This window comes from Phyllostomus discolor, chromosome 14 (genome assembly GCF_004126475.2).
Source record: "Phyllostomus discolor isolate MPI-MPIP mPhyDis1 chromosome 14, mPhyDis1.pri.v3, whole genome shotgun sequence".
Lineage (NCBI taxonomy): Eukaryota > Metazoa > Chordata > Mammalia > Chiroptera > Phyllostomidae > Phyllostomus > Phyllostomus discolor.
Window position 1 is genome coordinate 35,010,195 of NC_040916.2, and position 23,319 is coordinate 35,033,513.

Sequence of the window (23,319 nt, forward strand, 5' to 3'; positions counted from 1 at the left end):
CCCCACACCCCCAGTCCCGTGCTGGGCCCAGACTCCAATTCCAACTGAGAAGATTCAATAAAGTAGGGATAAGCCAGCCTGCAGGGCGAGATAAAGAGGCTCTATTACCCTCACCCCCAGGGCCTCTCGATTCCCAGGGAGAGAAGAAGACAACAAAACTACGAGAGCAAAATCACCACAAGAGAGAGGACGTGAAGGAGGCAGAGAGAGACCAAGACTCAGGCAGCTTCGCCTCCACCAGCTGGACTGCAGGGAGACAGCTGCAGCCAGAGGCCTCTGTCGAGGTGTCATGGTGGGTATCTATCTGGTTAGATACTTCCTAGCCAGGCCATGGTCACTGGTGCAGGCAGGGCAGCCCGCCAGCCAGTGGCACTTGGCCCTGCGCCTGGCGAACGCAGCCTGAGCTCCTCCCTTTTGCTGACAGTGGCAGTGACCTTGGAAGCTGGGACCCTGGAGTCCCAGAGGAGCGTCCTTGGGCAGGACTCTGATGGTGACTCTGAAAGACGGGCAGGAACAGTCAAACAATGCTGCGAATACAATGGAGGGGTGATGGACAAGTTGATCGCTCCTGTCTTGAGTGAGAATTTGTACCTTTTTTTAAAACTGCTTTAACAATAGCTCTATTAGGGACGAGGTGTGTAAGCTGGAAAGTTTTATCTTACCCTCGAATTTTAATTTAAGTCAAGGTGGCTTCTAGTTCTACGCTGATGAGACGCCATTCTCCAAAAAGGGGGAGGAGCCCTTGGCGCTAACTAGGTTGTCGGGGTGCCGTCCAGGGGTGATGCCAACGGCCTCCAGACATAAGGGCCGCGCCATCAGAGGACTGCAAGCAGGGAGGAAGCTGCCCCGTGACGGAGAGAGTCAGTGCAGCCACTCAGGGGCCCGGTGCTGCACGAACTGTCCCACCAGGAGCTCCCCTCGGTGGGTGTTAGGAGTTAGGAAACCCCACCAGATCCACCAAACCAGTGGGGGGGCTCTGACGTGGAAATCGTCCGCCCCTCTGTTCCCTGTCCATCACCTGACCTCCCCACCACACTGGGCAAAAGGCAACAAAGAGGATTTAGCCAACAGCAACCCCGCAGAGAGCCATGGAGGAGTTGACTCAGTAGCTCTCCCTGAACTTTAACAAAATCCAAACATATAGATGATATATTGGAGGCGACAACTCATATAACATATAAATAATCATTTTTCAAAAGGTCTTTGAAAGTGCAAAGTCTTCTTGTGGGAAGAGAAAAAAGACGGACAGACAGAAAGGACCTAACAAGCCCCCAGGCCTCCTTCCCACTGTTGCCGCGGCTCCGTTCTCGACGACGCCCTGCAAGCCATTTCTCTAGCGGTCCCGTCTCTTCTGGGCAAGACGTGCCGCCATGCTTCCAGAATGCTCTCCTTGGAGTCGCAGCTGTGAAGACTCGGCCCCCTCCTCAGTGACCTGGCTCCACGCCCTGCAGACAAACCCCCCTTCCGCTGCCCCCACGCCTCACGCACGAGCCCCGCCCACTGGGGCCTGTCGCTCACGCCCTTCTCTCATTATATCATCTGCGTCCGTCTTGCCTTCCTCCTGGGGGCTCTGTCCACGCCCTTCCTGTGCTCCCGCCCCTGAAGGTCTGCCATGTTTAACGGACACTTTAAATCTACGTATACATTATCCCGCACGTATCTTGCTTGTCCTGCACCTCTGACGTCCCGGGGAGCACAGGACTCACGGTGTCTCCGAACCTGGCCCTCCCTCTCAGCCCTGACATAAGGGGATTCGCTGTACCTGTCTCCTGAGGACCTAATGGGACGATGCGCAGGAAACACGGAGCCGCAGTCTTAGGTTGTCCTAGTGCTATTATTGGTGCTATTATTGGTACGGTGTTACTATCTCATACAGCCATCTACACAGGCATTGTATGACGTTGACATGAAATTGTATGTAGAATGCATGGGGAGATGAGCTGCTGCACGGATCACGAAAGGGAGCATGCTGCTTTGCGGTCCTCTCACGAATAAGCGCATGCGAGTGCGCGCACACACACACACACACACACACACACACACAAGGGGGGGGGCAGGCACCTCCAGTTTCAGCTTCACGTCCTCTTTCGTCTTCGCAATGTTGTCCAAACTGGAGATGGCCGACTCCACCGCGCTGCAGTACTGCCCATAAATAACCAGCCTGGGAGGGAGGGAGACAGCGGGAGGCGGCGGTGGGACACGGAAGGGCGGGGAGGCCACAGTGCCGTCTCTCTGGGACCACCCGTCCACACCCCCTCCCGCCTAGGTCGCCCGGGGCAAAGTACAGTCACCCCGAGCCTCAGCTTTGTCACTGCTTCTCAACACACGCCTCCCACACAGCCACAGAACGAGGGTCACTGCTATGCACGGTATGAAAGAGTGGCTGTTTTTATCTCCACATTTGAACGGGATTCATCCCACGTACATTTTTATAGCAGGTGTATTTTAAAACCTGGCTTAATGGCTGTCGATATTGAGTACCAATATATATATCGCAGAACAAAATTTACAATTTCTGTATAAATGTCTACTTGCTGTGTTTGACACCTGTAACTAATACAATACTGCGTGTCGACTATAAAGCTCCTATTAGAGATCAACTTTTTGCGGTTTGCTCAAGTTCAGCAAGTGCCGTTTCACACTGCCGTTTTATCGCGGTCACCACCTCCGACTCCACTGGACACGCAGCCTCCCGCTCCTTCCCCGTCATCTGAGAAGGGGAGCGAGGGCCCCGGCTGCCCTGCGCGCGAGGCGAGCCGCACGGCCCGGACCCCGAGCCCGCTGCAGAGCGGGTGTCTAACGAGGGGTACAGACACTTTGCAAAGAGACTGGGTCATCTGTTTCCTTAAGCTCTCCATGAGAAAAAAACTACTAATAAGTTCATCTCATTGTTGATGCACAGAAATGTATTAGCCACCTCCCAGTCCTAGGAATAATAGGTCTTGGTTTAAAATTGTAAGCAAAATTCCTCATTCACACAAGTTGTTCAGAAGATTTTTTTTTCAAGCTTACAACTGACTTTAGCTGTGAATGTAATACTCTACAATAGAGAGCGATAAAGTATTAGGGTTGGAAAAAGTAATAGGCACCAGCTAAGCCGCACCTTACGTTCCCAGATGGAGGAAGCTCAGAGTTACATGACTTCCTGAAACCTATAGGACTCAAGAGTTACGGGGCTGTGCCCTGACCGCAATGGCTCAGTTGGTTGGGCATCACCCTGCAAAGCAAAAGGTCGTTGGTTCGATCCCTGGTCAGGACACATGCCTGGGTTGTGGGCCAGGAACTAATCAATGTTTCTCTCCCTCTCTTTCTCCCTCCCTCCCTGCTCTGTAAAAAGAAATAACTTTTTAAAGAGTTAGGGGGCTATAAAAGGATCTACACAAACTTGGGGTGCAAAAGTCTGGATCCTTTTTGCTTTTCCCTTCTTTTTTTTCCTGATATACACATACAGCTCCGACTGCCACTCGGAGGTCAACTGCCCCAAGTTCTCATCTGCTCAGATGGTGCCGTAGTGAATAGTAGTGATACCTAGTCATGAGCAATGTTAACATGAACCCTCCTCGCTATGATAAGAACAGATAGCCACAAAATTTAAAATTCAAAAGTTACCTTTCCTTGTAGTTAATGAAAATTTGATACAAATTCTGGTCATTTTTGTTTATAATGGAATCATGAATTTCTTGCATTAAGTTCCGATGAACTTTTACAAGTTCCTTAGAAAAGAAAACAAGTGTTAAAGCCAGTGAGAAATCAGAACCCGTCCCCCAAAAAAGTCACCCCAAACCCAGAATCCCTTGTCAGTGCTAGACTCCAGGATATGCTGAATGCCCTCAGAACATAAACCTGCTTCCCGTCAGGAAAGACGGGAGGGAGAGGAGGGGGTGGAGGGAAAATGGAGGAGAAGGGGGAGGGACAGGGGAGGGGCCAGGGAGGGAGAGCAACAGGCGGTGTGTGTGGGAAACAGCAATTTCAGACCTGACTTGAAAGCCAATGTCCCGTGGGGGGCTGGGGAATTATTTCACTAGTTATTAAAGGATAATTTATTCCTTGTAGGAAAATATGTACAGCTCACTCTCGTTTTGTAATAACTTTAAATTTTTAGATACAATTACCCAAGTGCTTCATGTCTTATGGACAAGATACGTGATGACCCACAACCTCGGGACGTGAAAATGCACACCTGTGCTTTGGCCGGTTCGGGGTGTCCCAGTGCTCGGCTGACAACAACCAGGTTCAATTACTTGGAACCAGACAATTCGTGGCAGAAATAAGGAGCAAATAAATTGCAGTGGGCAGTTTATCAGAATAACTCAGAAGTCAGGATTTCACCTTTTTTTCTGATAAGCAAGTAATTTTCAGCCTGACAGTAAGTACATGTCACAGCCGGGAAAGGAGGACATTGGGATCCAGGGGCCAACGCCCTGCAGTCTGTCCCGGTGCCCAGGGGCACTCGGGAGGGTGCACAGGGACCAGGAACGTGGGGCCTGCCATTCTACCGAGGAGTATGGAAAGGCTGCAAGACTGACTGTCCAACGGGCTGACAGTGACAGTGGCCATGCTCAGGGCGTTTGAGAGCCCCCTCTTCCTAGGACATACACTTTGTTTCATCCTACACCCTGACCTTCTTTCCCTGCTACCCTACAAAGTGATGAGGATGTCTTCATTTGGACAAAATCAAGGACAAAAACACTGTGTCACCACTACACCGACTGGTGCACGTCAACAGTGAACATAATGGAATCAAGATATAAGGGACCAATAGCCCCGGATGGGCAGCTCAGTTGGTGAGAGTGTCATCCTGATATGCCAGGGTTGCGGGTTCGATCTCTGGTCAGGGCACATACAAGAAGCTACCAGTGAATGCATCAATAAATGGAGCAACAAATCAATGACTCTTTCTTTTTCTTTCTCTCTCTCTCTCTCTCAAATCAATAAGTAAAACTTTACAAATAGCTACAAGTAAGCCTATACATAAAAGCTTACATATTATCTATAAAAAGCCATATATTAAAACCAAAGCCAGTGCTAGAAGTCTAAGAACTTGAGTCTTGCCTAGCATGACCTCCATTAGCATAGCATCTGGCTGGCTTCGATGCTTCCAAGTAAATATTCTTTTAGGACTCTAAGATAATTGGAAGGTGCTCTGAAACTTGAAATATTTATATAAACCTAAAAAAAAGTTCCTTGCATATGACCATTAAAGGGGACTGTTGAACCCTAAGGAAGCAGGGCACTTCAGAAACGGGAGTTAAGGCTGGTGCAAACGCAAGCAGAAAAGAGACCCCAGGACAGTGGAGGACGGAAGGAAGCAGAGGAGACAGGAGTCACGACAGTGTTCACACGAGGGGTCAAGGGGCTGGAGGAGTGTAGGGCAGTGCTCCGGGCAGGAGGGGACTCTCCCAAGACAGAGACCAGGACCCCTATTTAACTGAGATGCCTCATCATGACAAGCCCTTAAGGCAAATACATGAATCGTAGCCACACATCTTCTGCAGGTACTTTGAGTGACTTTTGGTTAAAGATTGGACCTACCCATTATTTCTCAAGAAAACAGCTATAAGAACTCAGGAGGCAGAAAACAGAGTGGAAATTCTTCAAGAACACAGGAGAATGCCACAGGGATTTGGAACCCGATGAGGATTTACAGAAGCGCAGCGGTTGTAGCCGGCGGGGTTTTACTCACAGGAATGTTGATGAAGATAGAGTCGAACTCTGCGGCCGTCAGGAACCGCTTCAGCGGGGCCATGAAATACTGCCGGCAGAGAGAGGAGGAAGAGTTAGGCGCAACGCACGCTCGCTGAGACAATGGGGTTCTACCCACAAACCATCAATATTTATTGAAAGTCCGTTGTTTATCAGCATTACAAATACCCAAGGAAAAGCAGACACTATATTTTCTCTATCTTAAAGATTTTACAGTTGAACAGAGATAGAAAGACATAAATAACTACAAGTTAATACATTTAAAGCATAAAATAATTTGGGTTATGAGCACACAGTGGAATGGACACATAACGTTTTATAAAATTGTATAACTGAAACTTATATAATGTTATTAACCAATGTTACCCCAATAAATTTAACTTAAAAATAATAGTAATAAATAGCCCTGGCTCATGTAGCTCAGTGGATTGAGCGCGGGCTGTGAACCCTAGTGTCGCAGGTTCGATTCCCAGCCAGGGCACATGCCTGGGTTGCAGGCCACGGCCCCCAGCAACCACACATTGATGTTTCTCTCTCTCTCTTTCTCCCTCCCTTCCCTGCCTAAAAATAAATAAATAAAATCTTTTAAAAAATAATAGTAATAAATAAATAACATTAAATGTTTAGGTACTACATGCTTCCAAAAGAAAAAAAAAAAAGAGAAAATACTACTGGCTGAATTGGCAAAAAATGGCAACATGTTGGAGGAATCTTTGAGGACAGGTGCAAAATATCCCCCAAATGTTTTGTGGAGAGTCTACATCCCTGAGATCAATAATCTGCTTTTGCAATTTATGGCTCACCCCCCTCACGCCTTGAGAATTGGCTTCCTGGTCTACCGTCTCTCTCTCCTCATCACTGCTCCCATCTGCTTCCTTGGCAACCTCAGCGTCTGCACAGATGACCCTCCGAGCAGCCTGGCCCCCAGCCCCTTGACCTGCAGTAACCGTGCGCTCCATCCTCGCTCAGCTTCCTACTCCTGTGGTCGTAGCTCAAGACCTCATCTTATCAACAACGGCAAATGCTCCACAGCATTAATTTCCAGCAGTCAACTCCCTGACTACTACCTCCTGCCTTTGTCACTCATTCCCTCAAAGAATTCTCCAGCTCCACTGGGTCTACAGTCCCTGACTGTCCCCTATCTCTCGGGTCCTCACTTCCCCCCTTATCCAACTGACATTCCATTAACCATGATCAACATTAGCTCCCTGCATATCCCTTACCCTTGCTTCTGGGAAAAGAAAAAGCCAGCTTAAATCTAGCTTGCCACCTATGCTGTGCATAGTTCAAAGAAGCTAACCATGAACTATGTCGAGAGTCTAACTTTAAATATAGTCACAAAACTCAGTTGGATCTGTAATGCTACATAATCCCACTAACTTCCCCTCGTCAAGGTTACTCTCTCATTCCCCTAAACAACGCTTCCATGCCTTCATCTCTCTTTCCAATGTTCCAAACCTTTCTGCTGGTTCTCATGTCCCTACCCTCTAATGTGGAAGTCATCAGAACTGACTCCAAAATCTTCTCCGTCGACACTCACTCCCGAGGCACTCTCATCTAGCCCTGTGGCCTTAGACACCATTGCGTGACAACGGCCCGATCTCTAGGTCTGTCAGACCTTTCCACTCACTGCCAGACTCACTAACTTCCTCCTCAACACAGCTCCTTGGAAGCGAAATAGGCAGCGGGAGTTTAGCATGGCTCAACAGACTCAGGATTGCCGAACCCGTCCTTTCCCGTCTCAGTCGCCATTTTCACCATTCACACAGTTGCTCGTGCTAAAAATCTAGCATTCTTTTTCTAAATTTTTACACTGATCAAGAGAGAGAAATAGAGAGATCATTTGTCGTTCCACTCATTTATGCATTCATTGGTTAATTCTTGTACGTGCCCTCACTGGGGATCAAACATGCCACCTTGGCGTACGGGGACGACACTCTAACCCACTGAGCTGCCGAGCCACCCAGTCAAGGCAAAACCTGGCCTTCTTGATGACACTCTTTCCCACACATCCTTCACCTAATTTACCACCAAATCCACGTGGCTCTATTTTCAAAGCTTACTCAGAGTCTGACCACCTTTTACCACCTGTACCAACACCACATTTTCTATCGACTTGATTTCTACAACAGGCTCCTGACTTTTCTCCCAGCTTCCACCCTTGCCTGGTGAGATTCGGAATGCGCCGTTACAAACTCACATCATGATGTCACTCCCACCGCTCCACGCACTCTGGCTCTGGGCCGGACACCCCACGGGACCCGGCAGCACCCCCCCATGCCCTCTGCGCTCGCTCCCTGCTCCCTGCACACCTTCTGCATCAGCCAGTGGGCCGTCTGCCACTGCTCCACGACGCACACTGGACACTGCCCCACCTACGGGCCCTCCTCCCAGAACCATCATCTCTGAGAGATCCGCACGGCTCGCTCGCTCGATTCCCTCAGCCGCCGGCTTAAACATGGTCTTACCATAGAAACCTCCCATTACCACCTGATGGAAAGTAATACCAGTCCTCCCCTTCCCTCGCTGTCCCCTTCCTCCGCCTTCCTCTCTTCAGAGGGTGTATCACCACCCGGCATTCTTACTTGCTTAAATTATAAACCTTCACGACAAAGAACTGGAGTTCTACAGTGTTCACTGCCATCTTCTCAGTCCCTAGGTCAGTGCCATTCAGACACTAAACTCAGTAAGGAAACAGTTGTGGGGTGATGAAATCTGCTCTAAGGTCTAGGAAGCCAAAGTTCCGCGGAAAGTCAGAACACACGCACGGCGGGACGCTGAGCCTCACACAGCAACCACAGGAGGCAGCACCGGGATGGCGAGAGTGAGACCGAGTCATCAACACTCACCTTTTCTATGGACTCCAACGTCTCTGTGTATTTTTCTTCCGTCTGCTTGATTTCTGTTAGGCAGCAACTCCGTATGTCATTTTCTGGAGATTTCTGCAATTCACATGATCAAACTAGAATTAGTTAATCAAACTCTCGTGTTAATCTCTCTGGCAGCAACTAGAAGATCAAAATTACTGCTGATTTTCCTAAGGTTTCTACTTCTAACCAAACACGTGACCGACCCCCTTTTCTCTCTGGCAGAAAGGGGGGTGGGGGTAGGTGGAGGTGGGCAAAGCAGGGGAGACACAGACGGCAGGAGACTGTGCTGGGGGTGACGGGCGCACAGTGCAGTGTGCGGATGATGAATTATTGAGTTGTGCACTTGAACCCTACATGGTTTTGCGAACCAACGTCACCCCAAGAAATTCAATTAAAAAAATAAAATAAATAAAAACAATTGTATGGTAAAAGGAAAAAATAACCAAAAGGCCAGTATAGATATAACTATACACCCATGACTATTGCATTTGCAGCCAGAGAAATGTGGCATCTCACAGGTGGAAACCACCGTGGCAAATCTCTGGTCTAATCCTGTCACTTTCCTAGTCAGGAAACCAAGAAACACACATTCAGAGAATTGCGAGATTATACTGTTTTGAGAGAAAGTCTTTCTCAGGAAGCAGATAAATACTCTTTAAATGTGATGTAGCATCAAATGCACACCTAACGAGCAGAGGCAAGAAAGAAAACACTATCCCAGTAGAAGCTACGTAAGTAATTATATCGAGGCTTTCAAAGGATCCCGTCCCCAGTAAAACACCCAGAGCAACTCAGGACGCAAGGCAAGTGCGAGTCCTACGGGCTGGTGCGCCTCCTCCGCCTTCATCAGGTCCTCGTAGACTTCGCCGCCCTCATCCTCCCCGTACACGCAGTCGTAGAAGCCCTCTTCGCCATCCACGTGCGTTTCGCTGGAACAGAGGGCACAACGGAAGGGCCATTGTCTATTAGGAAAGGCAACAGCTAGAAGCAGCTTACTGGATCCTCGTGGGAAGCCCAGAGAGAAGATAAAGCGGAACCAGTGGCAAGAGCCAAGGGCTTCCCTCACAGCTCCGTCCCCCCACCAGGAACAATGACAAACGACAAGGGGTCCCCTGCCAACGGCAGCGACGCGAGCGCCCCCTGCAGGTTTACTGTGCACCGCACGACCGTGCATCGCTCTGCAAACATCCCCCTGGAGTCCCCCCAGGGCCGCATCAGCTGTGTCACCAGGGAGACGTTACCAGGGCTCCGCTCTCTCCAGATACAGACCCGAAGAGAACAGAAAGGCATCGGGCTTGCCCAGGACCACACCGCTGGTCCCCGGAGGCCCAGGGTTTAAAACAGAGGCCGTCTTACACTCTGAATGCTTTACTCACTCTACCGAAGGGGCTAACATGCACGAGACGGCGGGGGTGGAGCTTCAGAGGATCTAATAGTTACAAATGGCCCTTGAAAGGCATCAGGCTCTGCAGGGCTGTCGCGGCCAACACCTCGTGCAGTGCCCTCCCAACCCCTTCCAGAGGCAGCCACAGGCCCCCTGAGCCGCATTCGGCTTTCCTCTGTTTCCTCTGCAGTCTGTTTACAGCAACAGTCCCAGGGCTGCAGGGCAGTTTTGAAAGCCATTTTAAATCTGTTGCTGGTCTCTTGGAAGTTGAAAATAATCCTTGTTTCCAAAGCTTCCTGAGCACTTACACGGTGCCTGGCTGATACATCTTTCCTAAACCCTTCGTGTGAGACTGTCAACCCACCGGGTCAGAGTAGGAAACACTGCCCGGGCCGGGGTGGCGCAATTGGTTGGAGCATCGTTCCATACACCAAAAGGCTGCGGGTTTGATTCCCGATTGGGGTGCACATGGGAGGCAAATAATTGATGTTTCTCTCTCACACTGATCTCTCTCTCCCTTTCCCCCTCCCCCTCCTTTCCTCCATCTCTGAAAGCAAGGAAAAGTGTCCTTGGGGGAAGGTTAAAAAAAAAAGGAGGAAATGCTGGTCCCACCCATCGCATGGTCTCCTTCAGTTTCTCCTTTCAGCTTCTGTTAACTAATAACTCCAAAGAATCGAGATGAATACATTTAGATGTTTTAGAAGTCTTTACGTCTCTCTAACAAAGAAATGTGCTCCGTCGATGCTGCCAGCCCTCAGCCCCTGTCTCGGCCCATGCAGACGGGACGTTGTAAACTGACGGGTACAAAAACAAACACTGTCACTGTAGGTGTCGCGTGCACCTGGAGCACTTTTCCCAGCAGGTGCAGTCAACAAGCTGTCCGAGTTTCTCCGGAAGGGTGACCTGGAGACCCGACAGACGTGAGCCATCCAGCACCGGGAGAAAGGAAAGGGCGGTCACAGGAGCGATCTGGTGGAGGCTGAAGTTCGGGGAACTCTGCTCTGAGGTGAACGCTCCCCAGGGTTACCTGCCCACCTGCCCACCTGTCCACCCATCCCCCCCCAACAGACATTCCTCAGAACCTATGGCCCGACTCTACAGGGCTGAGCACGCCCGGGTCGAGAAGGTTCAAGGGCACTGCCGTGGTCCAGTGTGGAGAATGGCCCACAGACACACAGTTGCGTCCAGGAGCCAGGGGGGCCTTGGCCCCCGCTGGCCAAGGGAGCAGGGAGAACGCCCCCGACCAGGGCGGCCAGGGAAGGCTCCCAGAAGACTCTCCACCTGCGTGCAGCTGTCAGTGTACTCAACAGGCGTCTGCAGAGTAACACACACTGGGTCCCGGGAGCCACGGCTGCGGACGAGGCAGACAGCGCGTCTGCCCTCGGAGGGGACCGACTGGAGGAGGCGGTGAAGGGTGTTTCAGAGAAAGGACACCAACGGGTGCGGGGGCAGGGAGGGGTGCGGAGCCTGGCCAGTGAGCAGCGGCGTCCCCTGCGGTGTGGCCGGGCGAGGGAGGGGGCCCGGAAGGAAGAGCCAGAAGCACGCTGAGCGGGGAACTCGGGAGCCCGGCCTTACCTGCGCACGGGGAATCGGCCGGGGGGTTAAGGAGGGAGTCTTCGGGGGGCAAGGACACAGGCAGGGGCGTCAGCGAGCCAAGAAATGGAAGACCGTGGCGGGGAGAGACTGGGAGCCACGACCAGACGAGGAGAGAAACAGCCTCAGGAGACGGTGTCACTGAGCCAGCCAGGCTTGGTGGCCCACCTGAACCAGGGACAGAGGGGGCAGGAGGGCAGGCCGCCTCTCAGCCTCCTGCTTTGGAAAACTGGGGAGATGGGGAGTGACACCGGCAGTTCCAGAATTTCTGCCCTGAAGGGCGTCGGCAGGCAACCCAGCCAGAGGACAGTTAAATAAATGGCTGGAGCGCGTTCAACAGCTCATCAAAGCACGGGTGAGTCTGTTCAGGAGGGGGCTGACCGAGATAAGAAATGATGAAGGAACTTCAAAGGGGATCCTGTCGGAGGGAGACAGGCCGTGAAATCCATTTCCCCTAGATTTCTAATCTGCACCCTCCTGCCTGTGACCCTGTAAACACCCCCGCTCCCCTCCACCTGCCCCCCATCCAGCCAAAAGAAGCCTCATCTCACTGAAGTCCTGCTTTTGACTATTTCCCATGAGAGTGGAGAAACATTACGAATAAATTCTCACAGACTTTTCTCTAAGAATGGTAGGAGCCACACACACAGAGGCTGGGCTGGAACAGCCTGGGATCCCTTATTCCATCCCACACGAAAGCTGTTTCTGTGGCCAACAGTTCGGTCAATAACTTGTGACCTGCGTACAATAAAGCAGCGGGGAAGAAGGGCGGAGCTGTGATTCTTCACGTGGTCAGTAAATCCGCATTTGTTTTCCTGCGTCCAGGCCACCTGCACAGGGACGTGGCTGGCCCCGATCACCAAACCGGGAGACGACAGAATGCTGCCGATGCAGCCACTCGTGTGCCCCGCATCCACCCTGCGTCTATTCCCCTCCACGCAAGGCGACAGGGATTCCCTACGCAGCTCGGGGCAGGCCGTGTTGGTTCCCAGGGCTTCCCCTCGGGCGAGTCACCCCCAGAAGTTAGAGTTCAGTGAATGAGCCCACAAAAGTCACAACAAAGCTAAGACTGGACACCAAGCTGCCAGAGCCAATGCAGAAGCAAGCATCTGCATGACGAACACCGCCACTAGGACCGCAAGACCACCAGAGGGGCAGCCGGCGTGGCCTGCACCCCTCAGCACGAGCCAGTATCTCAGAGCAGCCACTCCAGGAGCCCGAATCTCCTCCAAACTGAGCTAGGAATGCACCCTCACCAGAGTCATCCAACATGCACAGAACAGAATTCGGGAAGACTATAAAAATTAGTGGGAAGAAGTGACAGCTGGTGGGGTGTAAGAAGGCATGTCATCACAGCACTAAAAATGATACATTCCTCTCAATACTGCAAAGAATTTGATTAGGTGGCCAGCAGTCCTACAGTCGCTTTAGGAAGAGGGTAGCCAATTCAATGAGACCATCGGCAACTATCTAGCTTAAGATTAGTGGAGATTTGGCCTGGCTGGAGTAGCTCAATGGATTGAGCACGGGCTGCAAACCAAAGTGTCACAGGTTCGATTCCCAGTCAAGGCACATGCCTGGGTTGCAGGCCATAACCCCCAGCAACCGCACATTGATGTTTCTCTCTCTCTCTAGCTCTAAAAAAAAAATAAAATAAATAAAATCTTTAAAAAATTAATTAAAAAAAAAAGATTAGTGGAGATTTGAAGAAGAGAAAAGAAGCTATTCTTAGCACACCTTCAACATATATGACTCCAAGGACCACCCGAATGTCACCTGCCTGGGCCCCGGTGGCTCCATCAGCCCGCTGCGCCCCCACCCTCCCACGGACAGTCCTCCGAGAGGCGGGCCGGGTGGCTTCTGGGAGCCAGGGCACCGTGAGTACAAGCCTCCGCTCTGGAATGAGGACTGCCTGGTTCAAGTCCAAAGACTACTCTTTACTAGTGACATGACCTTCAGCGAGTTACTTGGGTTTTCAAGATTCAGTGTGTAGATGGTGATGGTACCAGTAACAGCCTCATCACGCAGAATCACACAAGATCATGCATGGGTCGTGGTCAGCAAGAAACAGGCACGTAGTCAGCTCCATGGGCTGAAGAGCTCTGACCGGAAGCATGATGCCTGGCAAACAGGAGGTGCTTAAGGCAGCTTTGGCTTACCTGTTCCGAAAACAAGTATCTACCACGGACGTACTACACACCAGACACTGAAGTTCTAGGAAGGCAGCCAAGAACAAGGTCAAGGCCCCGCCCTCACCCGGTTGGCCTCATGAGGAGACGGACAATGAGTGAAGCAAACAGAGACTGTGTCAGGCAGCGGCGAGAGCCGTGGAAACACAGAGCGGGGGTGCGTGGTGGCAGTTTCAGACGGGGGAGCCAGGGAGGCCTCGCTGCAGAGGGACGTCTGAGCAAAGACTTCGATGGCCAGGGGTCAGCCCCGCGGGCAGAAGGAACAGCCAGGGCCAAGGTCGTGGAGCAAGACGGCTCAATGTGCCGGTGCACGGGGTGGAAAGACAGGCGAAGGTGCACAGGACCCGAGCCCCCCTGGAGCCCAACCCCTTTCGGGCCACAGCTCTCACAAACACACCCAGTCTCGGTCATCAGGTCCCTGAGGGGTGAGTGAGGAGCGCGCTCTATACTCATTTATCGTCTGCACGAGGCACTCCACCAACAGAAGACAACTGGCCACCAGGTCCTTTGGCCTCTCCTGACCATGAAATAGTAAAGCCCCAATGGGGTCTCTGCTCAGACAAACGCCCTCTAGTGAAGCGTCCCGGAATACCTCCGGCGCCCACTGACCTGGCCAGGCCCTGACCCTACAGAGCACGCACGCACCACCTGTCCTACGGCTGCAGGGGCGGAGGCCACTCTCTGTTGCATCGCTCCTCAGTTGTCTGACTGCACTGTTCTCTGCGACCTCTCCCTGCCTTTGGGAGACTCGGAACTTTACAGCACGGCCGGGTGTCCCTTTACTCGCCCCGGAGACTCGCCCTCCGTGGGCCCCCGACGGCAACCACAAGCCAACGGGACTGCGTTTTCCTGTGCCCTTCCCACCGAGAGTGTGAGGTTGACTCTTATGGACCTTAGTCATTAAGCCACCCCCGCCCCCCACGGAGCTGTCTTAACACCCACAGTCGCCATCCACAGACGAGGACGCAAACACGTTGCCAGACACGCCCAACGTACTCGATTAAGTCCGGCAGGGCTTTGTAGATGTCCTCATCATTGACGATTTCCTCCGTCGGGAAGGGCCTGCAAGGGGGGAGGGGAGGAGAAAAACAAGGGTGAAAAGCAGCTTCCGGGAGGGGCATTGACCTCTCATGAAAGGTGTCACCCTGTCTGCCCCCAGCGTGGTCGGGCCAGTCACCGTGTCTGACACTGCACCTGTCCCCCAGGGAGGCCATGGCACCTGCGGTCCCCGCCACCAGCAGGGGGCGGTGCAGCCCTCTGAGCGCCGGGGGGGCCTGCCGTGTGCCCGGCTGACGCCCACCAGCCACAGCCCTGCAGCCCCACCTCACGGCGTCCCTGCAGCTGCCGCTCCGCAGCTCAGGCCTCGCCTGCGACACCAGCTCTTTTCCCTGCAGATTCTGCTCTGGCGGGCAAGTAACTGGGCGGCCGTCGCCCTTGAGGAACACTCGGGTAACAACCTAACAGTGAAATGGTTAGGGGACAAACATGCCACGCACATATATGATTGCTGACACATATATGATTACTGACTCTGACTTTCTTTACTTAGACTTCCAGGTATTTAAGTCACACACTTTTTCATTTTCAACTATTGGATACATGAGTCAGTGGGACCTCAGGGAGCGCAGGGGGTTTTCTCTGCCCCCTGGTCAAAGAAAATCACTTTAATTGATCCCTGTCTTTAGCCACAGGCTGCCTGGTGTGCCTCATGCTTCTGTGATATTTTTTATGACACTCACATAATGCTCTAAATTATATCCAAAAAAATCACAGTAATTATACTACAGTGCCAAAGTTTTACTCTTTTTTACATGCAGTCAGCATGTCATGTTTTATAACAACAAGAGGACCCATCAAAATAACAAGTAAGCACTGGGTAATTATGAGATAATTATATTTAATATGAAAAGCAGATTTTTTCACCTTAGTTTATGGATTAATACTTAAGGCATTTGAGAAATCCACATTTTTTTCCAAGTAAATTAAAACATGTCAGTAATGCCAAAGTTTCAAAAGCTTTTTAAAAATAAATTCAGACCCTTATACCAGTACAAGTCCACTGTTGGAAATTTTGAAAATATAGATAAGAATAATTAAAAAGGAAAAAAATTCTTCTGATGTCTATCCTTTCAGAATCAAAAAATACATTAATACACAAAATTAGAGTCATGCTCTTTCAGAATGTGCTGTTTACATGTAACAACATAGCACATGTACTGACATGGAAAGAAAGTGTGTACAAAAGAGCAAATTACAAGGTGTTGAACACTTATCCCGCCTGCACGCTACTTTCTGTACAAAGCTGTGAGGAAGTTTTCACCTGCTCAGTGAGTCTCGAATGTGTACGGGGCACTTACACGACGCTCGTTATACCAGGCGGTCTGCGTGAATGAGATGCAGTCCTCGTACGCGGCGTGATTTGCCAAAAGTAACTGTTCAACAAGCAGTCGTTACATTGAACATGGACCATGGAGAAAGAAGCTTACCTGATCCCTGTGGCCAATGCTATCGGTGTTCGAGAAAGTCGCGACAATGTTTCTATCACCTGAGGAAAGAAGGAAGTGTTCACTGAACGTGTATTTCAGAAAAGATAAGTTTTCCCCTCAAAACAGTAGCTTTACAATCTAATATTATCAAAGGCAGCAGGAACATAAATTTGCAGGTGCCGAAGGGATGCAGAACGGGAAGAGCTGTGCCTGGGCAGTCTCGTGCCTTCGTTTAACCTTCTGACTCTAAGATTACTGGCCCATCTGGTGTGTACCTTCCCGTCAGTAAAACAAGGGATTAGATGGGTAGCCCTCAAGGTCTTGCATCTCTGCTTGCACAGAATCTCAAAAATCCTATAAAGCTGGACTGTTCAAAACAGTAGCCACCACCACACGAGGCTACTTAAATTGAGGACAATTAAAACTTTAAACACAAAGTTCCTAGCTTCTACTGGCCACACTTCAAGTGCTCAACAGCCACACAGACATCCATCATCACCATCATCATAGGAAGCTCCACTGGACAGCAAAGTGATTTAGCGTGGGGGCTCTTGGGCCACATCACATGGGTTCAAATCCTGCCCTTACCACTTAGTGGCCAAATAACCTTGGACAAACTACTTCTCTGGGCTTCCGTTTTTTTCATCTGGATACAGCACACAGTAACAATTATTAATAGTCATTGGATTACTATAAGGATTAAGAAAATAACACATGTAAAATATTTAAATGGTAGCTATTCTTGAACATCTCCAACTCTATGAAAATTAGCTTATTCTAATTATGAGTGTTTTCAGGAAAAAAAGAGTTTCTTAAATTAGCCTTGCTTATCCGTGCCTGTTTCAAGGGCTCCTTAGGAAGATGCACCCGGCCGTGGCGGCAGCATTAGTACCTTACACTTTGACCCCCCCCACTCATATCTAACAGAATCTCTTCGAAAGATTTCAGGAGAAATCACATGTACTTTTCACATTACTAAAACAAACCAAAACGAAGAAAAGAGCACTGTACAATGATGGGGAAACGATAATGCCCACCCAATGCTTCACTGAGCAAAGGTGAACTTTTATTATCATAAAAAATGAAATTAGTACAAATGAAATTTAATTGAAAACCATTATGCAATTTCTTCCTGGCCGAACCTTGTTCAACGTTAGATGTAAAAGCAAAACAGAACCACCCAGGTAGAACTCGATACCTGTTAACTTCCCAGAATAAAGATAGAGCAACTTCAGTGGGTTCATAGATTCAGAAGATTACAAATAAACAAATAATAAGGGCATCAAAATAAACTGACTCAAGATAAAAAAAAAGTTATCATTTACTGAAATCCCACAGTTATGCATCACTGAATGAAAAGTGTAGCTTTTGGAAGGTTCTGGAATAATCTGCGGAGCGACACTGAGACTCCTGCATCACCGTGTTGTTGGGTCTTTGCACGCACCTCACGCTGCTGTGGCACTGCGTTGAAGCCGGGGGTGGATTCTGCCTCTGACCCTGCTGGACACCCACCACTCAACCCAAGAAAATAGTACCGCCGTGTATTTTACTGCTGCCATTATTTACTCGAACAGAAATGCATTTCATTCCTTGGGGAGACTTTCTATAACAATGATCAGCTCCTACAAGATAAGAAGGCCTCTCCTGTTCCTGTTGCTACCAATAGCCAGAACTACTCACAACCTGCCCCCTCCCCAAGCTCCGCCACAAAAGGCTACAGTTTGATTGTTTTCACACATGCATCCACCAGGTGGAGCCAGACGACAGGGCTCTATTACTGTCCTCCTGCATCCAGGGGGTTCATAAAGTACAAACGTTTCTGAACACCAAGAAGCCGAACCCAGCTCCCGTTATTTCTTTAAAGGGAGCATGCATCGCCCTGTAGCCGTCATCAGAAGAGCGAAGACACAGATCCAGGGCGGAGGAGGGCGGGAAGGCGACACGCAGCATCTCCCGGAGCAGCTCTCTCCGAGGACGACGACGCCTGGGTCCTCTGTCCATCCGATCGCACGTGGCGCCCGCCCGTTCGCTCTGAGGTGACCCCAGGCAAACAGGGGCTGTTGAGTCCGTGTCGTGTTTTCAGAACGGTGGGCATCCCGTGACGGTGGAGCCGTCAGACGTGGGAGAGACCAGTACACAAGTTGGTGCCAGGACCGTCCCCCGCCCCCCGGCCGGGTCCACTGTGCGGGGACTGACCTGCCACCAGAAACGCCCACTCAGGAACATTCACGCAAGAAAATATCCCCCAAGACAGTAGGAAGACTGTTTTCCCCGAAATGCATTCATTTCTAAATTTATCTCAAAATTAGATGGAATTATGGACTTCACCCCCAGAAAGGCGGGTAACTAGTCACAATATTTGCAAGGTTATAGGCCAACAGCCCACAACTACCCACCCCACATCACAGATTTTCCTTCTCTGCCTACATCCACCCCTGGTTGGGCAAGAACCGTGGCATCTGTGAAGAAATGACAAAGGTCCTGGGTGACACACAGGAGAGCTAGTGCAGGAGGAAGGAGGGGAGGGGTGGGCAGGGGGGCTCTCTGCCTTAGAAAGGTGCATGGGACCCAGACACCATGAAGGATCATGGGAAACGCTCAGGAAGGAAGACAGCAGGGTCAAAACTGCCTTTGTAGAAGGTCACTCGGCAAAGCAAAGGGCAGCCTTGGCGGGAGGACCCAGGGTACAGCCCAGGCACCAGGAGGCACCAGGAGACACGCAGGAGGGCACTGGCAGTTGTCCAGGTGGGAAACAGGAAGTCTGGGCTGAGGGGGCGGCGTAGAGAGAGGGGCGACAGGTGAGCAGTGCTTAGCACAGTGGCTGGGCCCTGCGGACGGAAGGAGAACCCGGGACAACCTGGGCGAGTGACGAAAGCAGAGGAGGTGGCCAGCTCCCCGCCGCCACCCACTGGGAATCCTCCAGGTCCCTCTGGCAGGCAGCCCTCAGCCCCTCCGTGCCCCTCCTGGGCTGCCCAGGTACATCCGGAACTCACCACGCCATCTCTCCTCCAGAGCCCGAACCTCTCCGCCCGTCTCCCGCCTCCAGTCTGGGTGGCCTCTGTGTCCCCAGAGGGCTCTGCACCCGGCTCCGCACTCTGCCCTGGCCCCTGGCCCCTGGCCCCTGGCCCCATTCGTCTGCACGGACTTGCGGTTATCTCGACAAGATGAACTAACACAGTAACACACAAGAGTTGTCCCCACACCCCCCTCTCCCCCCTTCCGCCTACAGATGACCAGAGCTGAGAACCGCATGTGACCCTGGCAGAGGTTTCTTTTTTTCTTTTTCTTTACACTTATTATTTTAGCTAATGTGCTCCTGTTACACAGATTTTTCTATGACACGCTTGTTTTCATTTAACAATAGGTCACAGACAGCTGTGTCAACACATACAGACGTAACTTTGTTCATTTTAATGTATAACCTTTAAGGTATACAACACAAGTCAGCCATTCTCCTGCCAATGAGCTTTCTCAACGTTCGGCTCCTAGAACGACGGTGTCAATCACCATCCTCGCCACAGGGCTGCTCGGTCGTCTGCAGGTGTTTGCACAGCAAAGGCGCCGAGATGGGATGATTACATCCAAAGGTGTGACCACCGCCCTTCCCATGTCTATGCCCCTGAGGAGTCTGTAAGAACACAGCAAGGCTTTCTGATGACCTGCTGGTCTGTCTGTCCTTCCCTACGTGACGATGGAAAACCCCTTACGGGCGGGGATGTCAAGCTGCTTCTGCACTGTCCTAGCCCCTTCCCCGAGCTCAAAGCCAGGCTCATAGCCACCACTTCACACAGAAATATCTGTTGCTCACGCAAAGGAGTGACTAACAGTTGCCTCGCAAAAACTGTTGTGAAGATCGGGAGCTGCCGTGTGAAGATACGGGGAGGGCTCGGCCTGGCCCCAGTGGGGGCTGACGGGTCACTGAAGACAGCCATGGCACACACCAAACAGGAAGTCTGAGGAAGAGTCGCCTGTCTCTGCAAATCCAAACATAACGTAGTGGCAAGACTCTCCCCCGTTACGAGTTTTCACCCTGATGATGATTTTTACTTTATTTTATCCCGTTTTATTTTTGCCCTCCCCGTTGGTTTGAAAACCATGAAAGACGTTTTCTGAAACACAACGGCGACATTGTCCAGGAAGATCGAAGCCGCCCGTTTCAGCCACGCTCTTTGTGAGACCTGCTGGCAGCTTCTCGCCCTCCGCGCACGCAGCACCTCGGTGCTGTGGGTGTGACCGGTAGTCAGCACCAGCCAGCCAGCCAGCCAGCCGTGCAGAAGCCGTCTGTGGTCGCTCCTGCCAAGGTCTGGAGTGAGGGGAGCCAGGGCCAGAGGGAGGAACTGGAGGGAACCAGGGGACCCGCCCGAAACTGCTGGCTCGCCGTGGGTTTGTCTCCTCGGTCCTCCGCCCTGGAGGTGCACCTGGTCTCCCTGACCCCGTGGGAAGGTTCTTAAACAGGGGGCTGGGCTGCGTAGGAGTTCCCTGTAAGGCTCGCTTCCCCAGGAACGCCTCAGGGGGCCACCAGCCTGAGCCCCAAGTTCAAGTCCAGCGTAGCCGTTCAAGATGGGTCTGCAGTACTGAAACCCCAGAGCCGGAGGTGACCGTCTAGCAGGTGCCGCTGGGACAAGGACCCGGCATCACAGACCCACAGGCTCAGAGCAGGTGCCCCGTGTGGCCGTGGAGGAGGAGCCCAGGACCCAGAGGATGTACGTGGTGGGGTGTGGGCCCGGGGCACTGGACTACTTCGGACAGAAGGATCGGCCTGCAGACTAGGTCAGGGGCAACCCAGAGGCGGCCCAGAGACGCAGGAGCACCCCAGGCACCCCGACACCAGATTGCTTCTCTGACAGTAAGGCCCGGTTCTAAACCCAGCCAGATGGCAAGTGTCAGACCGACAACGCACTTCACCTTGACCTCTCCCAGGAAACCCGCAGAACTCGTTATCTCCGTTCTCTCTGCAACTCTAACCGCACCGAGTGAATCACCCCCCCTCAGGGCCCACGCAGCTGCAGCCCCTTCTACACGCAGTTTAGATCTTCCCTGAAACACGGGTTCCTGCCCTGAACGCTGGAGGACGCTGCTGAACCGCATCCCCGCACCCCTCCGGGGGCCAAGCCCAGCGCGGGCAGAGGCGGCACGCAAAACGCTACTTCCGCATCGAGAGGCCAGAACCGCGGGAAGTGCCTTCCCCTGCTCCGAGGCAGACTGTCCGTGCAGGTGAAGAGGGGCCGAGCCACAGTGCGCGCAGGGCCTGGTGACGGCCCTGAATGCCAGCGCTGTTCCAGACGTCTCCCTTCTGAGGCTCAAAAGTAAAGCTCTACAGGGAACACCAGCGTCCTTTCGGCAACGTTACACACAAGACCGGTTAGGAGTGCAAGCTGGAGACCCGGCTGTGCTGGGTTCGAGCCCCAGCTCTGCCTCTCACCCGCTGGTGTAAGCAGATGTTCTGTGCCTGGTTTTCCCGACCAGGGAAATGAAGATAAAATCACCTTCTATCACCCAAGTTTCTGGGGAAGCTAGGTTAACTCGAGACAGGATGGATGGATAGATACAACAGATAGATGAGTCTGTATATGTTAAATGCACACATGAATGTCCCACACTTCTGCTATTTCCTAATGCCATCACCGTCACCATCAAAAGTGAAATTACATGTGTTTCCTCCTCTCGAAACCCCCCCGATCTACTGGGAAAGACCAGGGTGCAGTGAGTGAAAACCCAGACCTAGTATTGCACAGTCCGTCCCCCGCCCGGAGGAGGGGGCACAGCCAACTGTCCCCCTCAGCCTGAAGGACAGAGCAGGGAAGGCTCCGAGGGCGTTTAAGAAGAGGTCATTGGGGCTGCACCCTGGAGGGCGGAGGGTATTTTGCAGACTCTTTGTTCGCAGGTTCATCTGCCCGCAGAGGCCCGATGGGTGAGAATCAACGCCCTCTGGCCCCGCCCCTCCACCATCAGGACACGCCCCTCTGTCATCAGGGCACGCCCCTCCGCCACCAGGACACGCCCCTCCGTCATCAGGACATGCCCCTCCATCATCAGGACACATCCCTACGCAGCAAGAACACTTGCTAAGCAGACTTACGGGCACTTCACTCTCTGAGAAGCTTCGGAGTTGCCATTTCCTGAACAATATTTTTCCAGTTTGGTTTACAGGGGGTGTTTGTCAAGCTCCAAGAGATGAGGTCATTAAGCAAATTTCTTTCTAAACCAGACGTGCACTTGTCTCAGGGGCATTTCCTCAGCGCTGTGGCCTTTCGGTTCCCGCCTCTTGGCCCCTGCACCTGCCCCCGGAGACCCCAGTGGGCACCCTTCCTACTGGCCTGGACCTCCTATGCCCCCACGGTCCCACTCCCCCTCACCTGGCAGGACACGGGGCAAACTCTCTGACCCGTACTTTTCCTCTGCATGCCAGGACTGATCCTGCCCTGGACGGGACAGAGGTGGCTCTGGGCGAGCGGTGTTATCAGCTCACTGGGGCTCTCGCCCAGCTCACCTTACAGGGACACGTCCCAGGTGTCCGTGCCGGGCCGGGGGCAGCTGCTCGTGTGACCTCAGGGACCCTGGGAGGGTTCTATGTGACTCAGGGGACTCAGAAAATAATATGAAGGTTCCAAGTCGCCCACAAATCACAGAGCTGGGTCAGAGCCGACGCGTTTCCCAAACCCAGCCCATGTCCGAAGTCACTCTCTGGTAAACAGGCCTCTGGTTCCTGAAGGCTGCCCAGACGCTGTCACCACTTTAGGGGGGAGACCACAGGCTCCACGAACAAAAGGGAGACCCAGGAATGGCGGGGCCTGAGCAGAGAGAGCACATGCTGTTCTGCCAGCCTGGAGAGGCCCACCAGGAGTCGGGCCCCGGACGACTCCCGGAGAACAAGGGCGTGTCTGCAAGTTGTTCTCAGATTTCCACCACCCACCAGAAACTACGCTGTCGCCCGTAGCACTAGGGGAATACGCCACGTTCCTCAGCGGCTCTCTGCGCTTTGCTCAGCGTTTGGGAATGCTGGTCTCCTCCTGCTGCTCGAGAGTGCTCGCTGTCACACGTGCTTATACAATTAAAAAGCAGGAAAACTAATTCTTTATGATGTTCAGAGACAC

The 23,319-nt window shown here is 52.0% G+C and overlaps 1 protein-coding gene across 1 annotated transcript in view; it reads right to left on the reverse strand.

The window, feature by feature from the left end:
* Positions 1 to 23,319, reverse strand: part of VAV3 (vav guanine nucleotide exchange factor 3) — a 254,195-nt gene that overhangs the window by 121,266 nt on the left and 109,610 nt on the right. The window contains exons 3-9 of the mRNA XM_028502809.2: positions 16,226 to 16,284; positions 14,736 to 14,801; positions 9,394 to 9,502; positions 8,553 to 8,645; positions 5,684 to 5,752; positions 3,610 to 3,713; positions 2,062 to 2,161 (exon numbers count right to left, since the gene is read on the reverse strand). Of these exons, the coding sequence (XP_028358610.1) occupies positions 2,062 to 2,161; positions 3,610 to 3,713; positions 5,684 to 5,752; positions 8,553 to 8,645; positions 9,394 to 9,502; positions 14,736 to 14,801; positions 16,226 to 16,284 (600 nt within the window). The remainder of the gene's footprint in view (positions 1 to 2,061; positions 2,162 to 3,609; positions 3,714 to 5,683; positions 5,753 to 8,552; positions 8,646 to 9,393; positions 9,503 to 14,735; positions 14,802 to 16,225; positions 16,285 to 23,319) is intronic.